Below are 11720 nucleotides of genomic sequence, written 5' to 3'. Positions count from 1 at the left end.
GGTCCTGCACAGGGAGGCTGAGCAGAACTGGGTCAAAAGACAATAAACTAGTTGGTTTGATTTATAGGCTTGTGGGATTGGAACGGCTGGATTGCAAATGCTGCAGAAAAAAATATCTGCTGATTTAATAAAAAAAAAAGTTGCCAATGGAAACAGGTTGGTTTATTTTTAATCACTCAAACAGTTTTGTTTGACTTACATTGCATAAATGTTCTTAAAACCTGAAATGTTTAGACAAGCTGAAGTCTGACAGCATCACCTTCACAGCCAAGCGCCTTCTTTCTCTGCACATCCTGTCCCCTCAGGTGACAGCAGGGTGATGCACACTGCTGACCAGGTCCTACAGCCTCAGGTCATGGTCCTGCAGCAGCTATCCCACACCGCTGCCAGCCCCTTCCCTACCTGAAATCCATCACCCAAAGCTGCAGCTGACACGAAGCACCGAGTGCTCTGGAACAGGGATTTAGCTGCTGCTCTCAGTTAAGTGATGCCAAGTAATTACCTGGCATGGCTTACAGTGGAAACCCAGTGAGTCTACACCACAGGATCCACATGAACATCCCAGGAGCTGTGTGGAGCTGGCAGGCAGCATCAGCAACCCAACAGATGGAGAACCATCAGCATCGCCCCAGCCCTTGAGCCACATCCTCCTCCTGAGTTGGTGATGAGATTACGGTGATGGACACAGAACATGGACAGGTAGTCATCAGCCAGGAACACTAAGTGCATTTTTATTATTCACTACTTCTGCTGTGATGGGGAAGCTTCTGCAGAGGGGCAAAGCCCAGATGGTGAAATGCTCTAGCCCATGGCTTTTGCAAAAGAACAGGGAAAGAATCAAGCCTGGCCATGGGTGAGGAGCAGAGTCCACAGGTCAGCGCAGCCCACCCATGCCAGGCAGCTGGGGGACAAGTGCTGCAAGATTTGCCAGGGGTGGCCAGGAGTAGGTGGGCAGTCCATGGCAGAAGCAAACTAAAAGATGTTCACAGAAGTCACGTTAGGTGACTAAGTTCCCAGCTATGAAATAGGAATTTGGAAAGGGGTCAGGTAGCAGCCAGCCACTGCGCTTCACCCCACCCAGAGCACCATGAAGCAGGGTCTTCGTCTTGCTGCTGCCATCGGAGCCATTCCCCTCCTGAGGGCTGAGCCATCACCTGCTGGTTTCCTTAAGAAACTTGGATGAGTATGTGTTTGCTTTCTGAGCCACAAAAGGACAAACTGACCCATCAACTGACTGACCAACCAAGACAAACAGGAAGATCATATCCTTGGGAGTCAATAACATACCGGTACCGCTGGAGTCCCCTCGGGCAGACTTTTACCACATTCCACTTCATACAAGACACGTTTCAAATGCTCGTTAATTTACAGAAATTGCATTTTATAGAAAATATGATACAGTGAAATATAAAATGCACTAAGAGCATTTCAAAAGTTCTAGAGAGACGATCTTGCAGCCTAGTTTACCCTCCGAAACGACGACCACTCATCACCGCAAGCTCTCGTCCTTGCATTCTCCCGATCTCTCCCCCCCCGCCCTCCCCACCCCGCCCCCCATCCTTTTAACTCTTAGCATTCAACTTGAGAATTAATAGAGATATAAAAAAGAAAAAAAAAAAGAAAAGAAAAGAGAAAAAAAAGGCATGATTATCCCCTGGATAATCACCTTCCAATACTGTGCACATTCTTGGATTGAAATGAAAATATATCTAAGCACTTTTACAAGTTTTAGCGAACCCACTGCAAAATCGTCTGCAGAATATAAAACACAGGTAATCCAAGATTTCATAGCACATTAATTAAGTGGCTCATAATCCATTAAATGTGATTTATATTACACATCCATGCAGTCTAAATCATTTTTTTTTTTACAAACATTAGACATAAACCCACTAGTCCAAATCAGTAAAGGAAAAATGTAATAAAAAAAGCTAATAACTATTTGTTATTGGTTAAACTGACCCTACATATAAACTAGGTAGTATGCTACCACTTATAATACTGATGTTGAATTACGCCTGGATGCTGCAAAACCTCTTGCTTGCTTGGCAATGCTTGAGCATATTAACCACAAGATACTTAATAGCCCCTCCTTGCACCACTTCTCCAAAAGAAACATTGACTACAGATAGCAGCGCCTACCCATTGAAGAGAAAGGACACACATTAGCTGAGTTACACGATGTTGTTGAGCTTTGGCTACTAATGCTCCAAGGCATTAATCTTGTACTAGACTAACTTCATACTCATGGATGGCAAAAGTGCTGATAAACTCTTCCTGCCCTTAGCACTGCCCTGGCCTCCGGCGGAGCCGCTGCACGACCCCCTCCTCGTGCCAGGAGAACGTTGCCGTTGGCTTTTGTGTTAGCGGGCATCCCCGGAGGTGCAGGACACCATCCCCTCACCCAGCCCGTGGTATTTACATCACTCAGGAGGTCGTGGGAGCCAAAACACGCCGAGAGCATAAAAACAAACAAATGGGCCTTTGGTCATGTCACGATTTACTTTGTAGGGTTGAGGCAAGGGCTGTTGGAGATTTCTGTTGCGATAACCAAAGGCTTTATCAATGCTAGAGTTCTATGCAGCTACATTGAGTGTGACCAGGTGACAGCAGAGCCCCCAGTCTGTATTTTGCATCTGATAACACTGAATTATATACAACATGATGACTAGTTCACCACCTGCTGAGGCTTAAAGATGGCTGTTAAGATTTTGACTCAAAACTATGTTCCACCCACCCCCGAACCCCCATCCTCTTCCACCCCAGAATGAGTCAACCCCTGAAGAAAAAAAAGGAAAAAAAGAAAAACAAAAACAAAAAGGAAAAAAAAAAACAAAAGAGAAAAGGCGAAAAAGAAACAATCTCCACAGTTCCTTTTTGTTAACTCCTTCCCAGCTAGGACTGGCTTAGGGTCACAGGGAGTGCTGCCCAGGATGGTTGTATGTTTGTTTACATCACTCCTGAGATTGAAGGGAATCTGATACATGCACCAAAAGGCACTTTCAAATATATATATATATATATTTTAAAAACAGTGCTTCTGTTCTAAGAAATTCAAGTTAAGACAGAGTGCCTTTCACTCTCTTTAGTCATAAAGCAGATAAACGAGCAATATCCCAGCTGACATTAAAAAAAAAATAATAAATCAAACCAAACCAACGACAACAAAAAGAACCCAAACGACCCCCCATAACTGCAGCAGAGACAAGTGTTCATGCGAGACAGCTCGACAGCCTAAAACCGAAACCAAACGAAACCAAACCTGGAAAGGAAAAAAAAACAACCAACCACAAAATAAAAGGAAAAAATAACAAAAAAAGAAACATCCTATATCACCACTAAAAATAACAATACAGTCAGCAGGGGATATTAATTAATTAAAAAAGCTGCCACATCTGTACAGTTCTTGCTTCTGCATCGGCTTGTGTTGCTGTTGTTGTTGTCATCTGTGGGTTTGTTGTTTTTTTTTTTTCTTTTCTAAATTGTTTATGTTCTTTTTTTCTTCCTTTTTTATTTTTTTCCTTCTTCTTCTTTTTTTTTTTTGTTCCTTCTTTCGTTTTGTTTTGTTTGTTTTTGAGTACCGTGAGGTCAGTTTAATCTTCCTCGCCTCCCCCGTACATGTCCGCCAGTTTCTTGAACCTGGGCCCCCAGTCGTTCAGGTAGTCGTAGTCCTGGTCCCCGGAGCTGGAGGAGTTGAGGGAGCTGACGGAGCCGGCGGTCGAGCCGCTGCCCTCGTAGTCGAAGACCAACAGGGAGTCGTATGGGGGGGCTGTGGGGTCGTTGTCTGCCGCACGCAGGCCCTGGTTGGGGGCAAACACGTGGTGTTAATGCCCACCGTGGGTTTGATAGTGATGGTGCCACGGATGGGTGCTTGGGTAAGAGGTCTAGGGGGGTGGGATGTTTGGGATCCCTGCAGCAAAGCTCAAATGAGGATGATGAAAAGCTCGAGGATGGTGAAATGCTCAAGGATGGTGAAAAGCTCAGTATAGTGAAAAGCTCTGAAAGGATGGTGAAAAGCTCCATAAGGATGGGGAAAAGCTCAAGAATGGTGAAAAGCTCAGTAAGGATGGTAAAAAGCTCAAGAATGGTGAAAAGCTCAGTAAGGATGGTGAAAAGCTCAGTAAGGATGGTGAAAAGCTCAAGAATGGTGAAAAGCTCAACAAAGATGATGAGTACAAGGGTTCTGAGGCTTCCCTGTGTGTGGATGCTCCTCTCTGGGTGAAGCCCTCCCAGCTGCCCCCAGCATAAAACTCACTAACTCCCACTGCCGCTGTAAAAGAGCCAGATGGATCAGGAGATCAATTATTCCCAAGGATGTAACTCTGGATCTGAAAAGCTTTCAGTTCTGGACAGCATGTCCTCTCTGGGGTTGCCTGTTAAGATACCCAGCTTGGCCAATGAAGGAATGAACAGCATCCTTCCCCTCCTACTAGCTGCCACTATTTTAATTCTGATGATTATGATTCCTTTAGGAAAAGAAAAAAGTTCTGCAATTAGGAGAGAATTGGGTTATGAAACCCGGAGCAGAGTTTTGGGAAGCTGTGCTGTTCCTGAGTGTTACAGGCAGCAGTGCAGGCAGGCCATGGAAATGGCCTCAGGATATGGAGCCTAAGAATTATTTCACAGCAGCCCAGGGTCAGGAAAAGTCCCCTGGGATGGATCTGCAATGAACCAAAATGTTCTGCATTCAGACCTGCAGAAGCCCAGTCTGAGCGTGGGGAGATGCAGCAGGTTTTACTGCAGTGATGAGCAGCCCAAGTGTGTGCAAGAGTGAGCCTTGCCAGGCACGGATGTGTGTGGATGTGAAGGATGGGCAGGAACCAAAGAAGAAAGAATTTTAATGATGAAAATGAGAAATAGCACAGCAGGAAATGGATATAATAACAGAATTAAATAGCTGCAACATTAATTTTTCTGACTTGGGAAATGGATGGTGTGTTTTCTCTCAGAGGAAATAACGCATTGATTGGTTTGTAACCACTCAATCACTCAAAACTCAAACAGATAAGAAATACTAAAGGGTAAGATATTTGCACAAGCAGATAAAGGAGCAGTAATGTAACACAAAATACAGAAACCTTCTCTGATCTGAGATGGATCTCTCTGTTCTGCAAAACTCTCTGAGGCTTCAGCCCAAATAGAGCTTATTAGGAGAGCATAGACTGAATGACAATTCCAGGGGCCACAAATGGCACCTTTGGCTTTTGGGATCCCCTGCAGCTGCCTGGTCACCACCTCCCTGTGAGGACCATGCTTCTTTGTCCATGTCCAGACAACAACTGCAATACCCATAGTAATCCACAAGGAAGGGGATCAGGGTGCAAGGTGTGTGTGATATCCACGTCAGAAATCTTGGGATCTTGCTGTACTTCAGCTTTCTACAGCCTCAGTGCCTTTATTAGGCCAAGTCCTGTGTCCTTTGCTCATCCCAGTCATTCCCCTGGCTTTGATCAGCCTCCTCATGTGAGTAATACCATCACTTGGGCCATGCAGCCAGGAAAACATTGCAGGGCTGATTTTAGTTGGCTGCCCAAGCTTTTAAGAAGCGACACAGGACAGCCCACAGAACATACCTCATTAATAAAGTCACCGATATCCCCTGGATGAGGGATTACTGGTCTTATAGGATACTGTGGTTCAGCACCAATAGGTCTTTCATCCACCCTTCTGACTCCAGGTGTCTTGTTCAGCACGTGATCCATGGTCTCTGGCTGCTGGAGCTGGCTTAAATCATAATCCTGTGACAAATGGAAAGGCACAGAGTGAAACCAAGAGCTTTCCTTTCACATCATCTACTCGCCCAATGTACAAACAAGTTGAGGGGTCTAAACCTATTCCAGCTGAAGTTTGCTGGCAAGTCTCAATCCTGGCTATTGCAGCACCTCTAACTATCTAAATTACAGGTAAACCTGACCTCTGAGCAGCTCATAAGCTCAACCTCCTAATAGTGCATCTTAAAAACACAGTTAAATCAAATATTCAACTAATTCCTGAATATTTTATGCAGTGTCTAAATCTTTGGGATAAAAAATTAGCCCCCCCCTTTTTTTTTTTTGCATGTGCAGAGGGATGTGCATAACTCTCTTTGATGAAACACCTCATATAATGGTAAAGACTCACCGTTGGTAGATGCATTATTGCAATTACATTTGTACAGAAGTAAAAACATTAGCATGTGTATTGCATTTATGCATGCAGGCCTTTCACAGTAATTATGTTCTTTCTGCTTGTGAAAAATCCCAACAGGATAGGTTTCTATCAAGGAATGAGAAGCAGGTAATATTTCATTAAAAATGTATTCATGTAGGTAATGGTGTTTTGCTGCTCTTCCTTTGCTGTTATTTTTAACGAATCCTTTCTTAAATATTTAAGCCTCCAGTGTAGTTGCCTGAAACCAGATCCTTCAGCTCCTTTGAATGCTTATAACAGTACTTTGTTCTGCTGCTGAAACTATCCTTGTGCTCAGACAGGGCTGATTGAACCTCCAGGAGCAATATTTATAAATAACTTGTCAGCAACAAGAAAAAAGAAATGCTAATTGCGATGACTTTTCTGTTGAATAAGAAATTCTCAAGTTTTGGGCAAAGCCCCCACTTCTGCTCCCCGTGGTGACTCTTGCCAGGCTCATCTGTCTGCCCCTGCATGCCACCAGGATGTGCTGCTGGAGTTTCATCTTGTCCTTAAGCACCGCCACCAGTCACTGGCCTTGAGACTCACTGTCACCAATCATGAGCTCGGCACCCTCTGCACAGACCCATGGACCATGCAGTTCATTTAAACAAGCAAGAATAAAGCCATTCTGTGATGCAGAGTCACATAATTTGCATGTCATGGGATCTTTACTTGCGTCCCTGGAGGTGTTCAAGGGGAGATTGGACGTGGCGCTTGGTGCTATGATCTAGTTGTGAGGTCTGTTGGAACAGGTTGGACTTGATGATCCTTGGGGTCTCTTCCAACCTTAGTTACTGTGATACTGTGATACTGTGATACTGTTAGGTGGGAATAAACCCTCCCAGTGACCCAATGGTTTTAAACTGGAGCAAGTTGGACATTAGGAGGAAGTTTTTTACAATGAGGATAGTGTAATATTAGAACAGGTTGCCCAGGGGGTGGTGGAGGCCTCAGCCCTGGAGACATTCAAAATCAAATCTGATGTGGCCTTGGGGAACCTGACCTAGTTAAAGATGTCCCTGCTCACTGTGGGGGAGTTGGATGAGATGACCTTTGAGGGTCCCTTCTAACCTGATGCATTCTATGATTCAATTACCAAACATGAGTGACCAAACTTAGCAATTTTAGCTGAGGAAATATATCTGTAGCAGAGGGACAGCATATCCCAGGAGTGCAGGCCAGGGAAGTTCTCATGTGACATTAGCAGTGGTGTCTGTAAGAAGCCACCACAGAAAAGCTGACACTTCCAGGCAGGCTGTGGCTTAGGGCTCTGTCACAAGCAAAGCTTTGCCACTGCAGACTTGGTGGTGGAAAAAAAAATCCTCAAATGTATTCAGACATCCCTCACAAACCACATCCAGAAATTAAGAGAAATTAAAGACCCATTAGAGATGATTAAGTTAATGCAGGGAAAGCCCACAGATGCTCAGGCAAGTGCCTGCAGCCACATGTCCAGGGGAGAGTGGTAGCTGGTAGCTGGTTTTACTAAGATCTCCAGTGGGTAATGGTAAAATACACAATTTTAACCACCAAACCAGCAGAAATAGTGTTTAAATATGATTACTTAAAGATTGGTTTATAGTCCCTCTGCAGGGAACTGGTCTGTAAGGTAGCAAAATCCACATAGCATTGGACTCCCTGAAAAGGAGAGAGTCCCAGTGAGATGCTGGACCTCAGCTGGCTCTCACTGATGTCCATGCCACACTGGGAAAGCCAATAAAGCTGCCTGGACATAAACAAGAGCAAATGCAACCCTTTTCAAGTGCTTTAGTGAAAAGAATGTGGGGTTTTTTGAATACAGATTGCACAGCTGCTCTTTGGCCAGGACCTGTGGGCTCTTCTCACCTGGTCTTCCTCTCCACCTCCCTCTTCGTCGTACTTCAGAATATTGTCCCTGACATCATCCTCAGGGTCAATGAGGAGCTGCTTGGTGTGGCGCTCCTTCTCCCGACGTTTCATCCACACCACAAACAGCAGAACCATGGCTGTAAGGGAGAAGAAGCAGGGTGAGCCTGGATCTCACAGTGTATGAGGTCAAGCTGCATGGAGGTCAGTGCATGGTGGCATGTCCCAGCACCTCACCTGCCCTTCTCTGCTATGGAGAACTTCACTGGCTGATAGTATGAGGAACTGCAGGTTCTAATTTATAAGGGGGAGCACTGAGAGCTGTAAATACTGTGACAGGCCTCCACTACAAACATCTCTTTAAGATTCATCAGGAATGCCGATTGAGCTGATGTTTATCACACGTCAAACACACCATCAAGGGAAAAGCAAGCAGGAAAGTGCAAAACCCGACGTTTTCTCAAGACATCTGATCCAAATCCTGAGTTTTCAGCATTAGATCTCCACCTTTATTTTATTCAGGGGCATAAAATAAAGGTGGAGGAAAGAGAGCTGCAGAGGTGATGAGAAGCCAGCAGGTAACCAGCACTTGTGCACAAGCAGCTGCTCCACCAGCGTGATGCAGCGATGCTCATGCAGGTCACAAGCCTGCAGTTATTTTGCTGTTTGCAGTATGCTGTGTAAAGTGATCTGGGTGGGGGGTGTGTGGGTAATGCCAGGTCACATAAGTCTGATTTGGGCTCATTTATACTCTTTTTTTGGTGAGTGAGGGAGGCTTTCTACACTTCCCAGATGACATTAGCACATGCACTTGGCTATCGACTTGCAAAGCAGATCTAAGATCATTTGAAATCCTTCTGGGGAGCAGGGCTTGCTTTGCAGAAGAAAGGAGAGCAAGTCTGGTAGCAGGCAGCCAACCTCCTCAGGCATCAGCACTTACATGCCAAGCCCTGGCTAATCTCTCTCAATGAAGTACCAGAGAGAGATGAACAGTTCTTGAATCATGAGACATTTTCCTCCTCTTAAACAACTTTACCTAAAGGGAACACTGGCTCTCTGCTCCACAACCTCATCCTTCAAAGGGCTACCCATGTCCCAGAGGGTGTTTGCTCTCTGAGACTTACTGCATGGAAGTCCCTCCAGGAACCTGTGTCTGCATTAACATAAGGGGACTTCTTCAAGAACCTGCTAATATGTTTGATTTTATTCTTGTACTCAGTAGCTGCAAACAATGCCATCAAAAATGACATCAAGCATGGTCAGCTGAGGTAGCTGTACCTCCCTGTGTCTGATTTCCTTCCATTCTCCTTGCAAGCCACACATGAAGCTGTGATGGTGGCAGTCTGCAGAAGGGAGAGATGGATGGACAGTGGAGGTGTGAGCATTTGGCCATGGGAATGCATTAATTTCACTTAGGGCAAGCCTTGAGTGTGTCAAAACAATTCACTTAACACAAGTGAACATAGGCAGGACATAAGGCATCAACTCTCTGTGTGTTTTTCAGCTGCATAAGGAGAAGGAACAACTGTTGGTTCCCGCCATCTCACACTCTGCAGGGAGCTCTTCCCCTCTGCCTCTTCATGGAGCCTCAGTGTGGCTTCACTGAAGGCAAAGGTGAAGAAGAGACCAGACCGTGGGGACATGGGCAGGCAGCCCAGCCTGCAGCCCCACTGCATGGTGACTTGGTTAGGAGGATCTGAGCTTTTCCTCAAAGCACCAAAGTGTTTATACCCAACAGGAATCCAGTGAAGTGAGCAGAAGAGGACCGGACAGCTAATTACCACCATTGTGTGCCAATTGGCTGCCATCCCTGCCTGCCAGCTAACAGAATTGTTTTCAGATAGTTCAGCATTTCTTTAATGCTTATCCTAGATCTATTCAAGGGAGAAAAAAAGAAAAAGGGAAGAAAATGTAACTCTTATCTGCAATATAAAACCTCAGCTATTTAGCCGACTATTGAAGTCCTTTTCTTGTCGCTGCTTTTCAAGTCGCTCACAACAAGATACCTGCCTAGTCCACAAAGACAATATTATAATGGTTACCAGGATTTATCTTTTTCTTTCCTTTTCTTTTTTTTTTTTTTTTTTTAATAAAATGCTACTTTTTCATGCACTTGTGGAAAAAACTGTGCCATTAACGCCTTTACAGCTACCCTGAGGAAAAAAAAAGGCCTTCAAAGTGTCAATAGCGGATGTGGTGCACTCTCCTTCCTTTTATTCACTCTGCAGAATGGGAAGTGCAATTACTGCTGTTAGACCCATTTTCACTCTGCATGTAGTTTTCCTTGAAATCTATTGTCTTCACCCCTCACAATTTTTTTCCCTGCGTTGCTCTTCTAAATGTGTTATTTGTGCAGCTAATACCTCAGGCGTCGGGAAGAAGAAGAAAAACCCTGGAGCAAAGGTAAAGGCAGAAATTTCCTTCACCTGAGCACTCAGATCTGTCCTCTTGCTGCTCCTTCCTTTTAAAGCCATCAAACTTTGACCTGCTGACTCTAAAATGGACAAATAGCACCAAAAAAAACCCAAAAATCCCTGCATCTGCTTTTTTTTCCTCAGGCTGTTGTTCAGAGGTGACGACATAAAACAGATAGAAAGGAAGCAAAACACCAGGAGGATGTAACTGGGAAACTGCTCATTGCAAATTACATTTTTCATCACTGATACAGTGCTTTGCAGCTCTTGAAGATAAAAAAAAAAAAGGCAATTAGAATGACAATGAATGTAAAAATAAGCTTTTGTAATAAAAACCCTAATTTAAAATGGGATAATGTATCTGAAAATGAAAAGAGGAATCTCTTAAATCAAATGTCCTTCAGCTGAAGTTAATTTCAGTCAATAGGATTTTCAGCTGTTTAAATCATATTTCAGCACTGGATTTATACAAGAGCAGCAGAAAGAGGCCCTGCGTTGAATCACCTCTGTGGCTTCCAGTGCACACTTTTAGCCCAAATGTAGAGAACATGAGCATCATGCTTTCTTCTGGCTGTGTGACTGTGGTGCTTTTGCAACAAAGGCCTGTGCTGCAGGGAGCAGTCTCACATGTTTTGCTATTGGGACCCCACATCCAACAAAGGACATCGTGGCTGTGGACACATTAAGGATTCACTGGGGATGTTTTCACCAGCCTGGATGGGCTGGATGAGGAGCGAGGACAGCATAGCCATAAAACCCCATTTTTTCACATGCTCTCCAAATCAGTATGGGAAACCAATTACACCATGAGATGTCCCCATCCCTGGCCTAGGAGGGTGGAGGTTTGCCCAGAGACGACCCATTCTCCTAATGTACCATATCACATCCACATTAGGTGACATTCGTAGCATACGTCGCTCTGTCTGCTCTCTGTTTAAACACATTGGGGGTAAATATTAAATGTGATTTAGCACCATAACTCCCATTAGCTTTAATGGGAGTCCCATGGTTTCCTCCTGTGTTTATTGATGAGTATTTACCTCATTGTTCATTTTAGCACTCATTTTTATCTATTCCTACTGTGCCAACTCCTGCTTGAAGTTGTAATGATACCATTTTTATTTTTAAGCGTGTGCACACATGGTTATTGGTAATGCTCATGGAAGCCTGGGACTAACAGTACTGCTGGGCAAAAAGAATGGCTTTGCCTCAGGCAAAAGGATGGCCAGTCCTTCTCTGCATGCTCCCCAGCCCTCCAGTGCTCCTGACAAACTGGGAACCCTTCTTCCA

The 11720-nt window shown here is 44.6% G+C and overlaps 1 protein-coding gene across 1 annotated transcript in view; it reads right to left on the bottom strand.

The window, feature by feature from the left end:
• Positions 1 to 3552: 3552 nt before the first annotated feature.
• The window catches only part of CDH4 (cadherin 4), a 467294-nt gene continuing 459126 nt past the window's right edge, over positions 3553 to 11720 (bottom strand). The window contains exons 14-16 of the mRNA XM_054173650.1: positions 8017 to 8156; positions 5574 to 5738; positions 3553 to 3800 (exon numbers count right to left, since the gene is read on the bottom strand). Of these exons, the coding sequence (XP_054029625.1) occupies positions 3594 to 3800; positions 5574 to 5738; positions 8017 to 8156 (512 nt within the window). The 3' untranslated portion in view covers positions 3553 to 3593. The remainder of the gene's footprint in view (positions 3801 to 5573; positions 5739 to 8016; positions 8157 to 11720) is intronic.

This window comes from Dryobates pubescens, chromosome 26 (genome assembly GCF_014839835.1).
Source record: "Dryobates pubescens isolate bDryPub1 chromosome 26, bDryPub1.pri, whole genome shotgun sequence".
In the NCBI taxonomy this organism is placed as follows: domain Eukaryota; kingdom Metazoa; phylum Chordata; class Aves; order Piciformes; family Picidae; genus Dryobates; species Dryobates pubescens.
The sequence above is the reverse complement of the archived record's forward strand: the minus strand, read 5'-3'. Positions and strand labels throughout refer to the sequence as shown.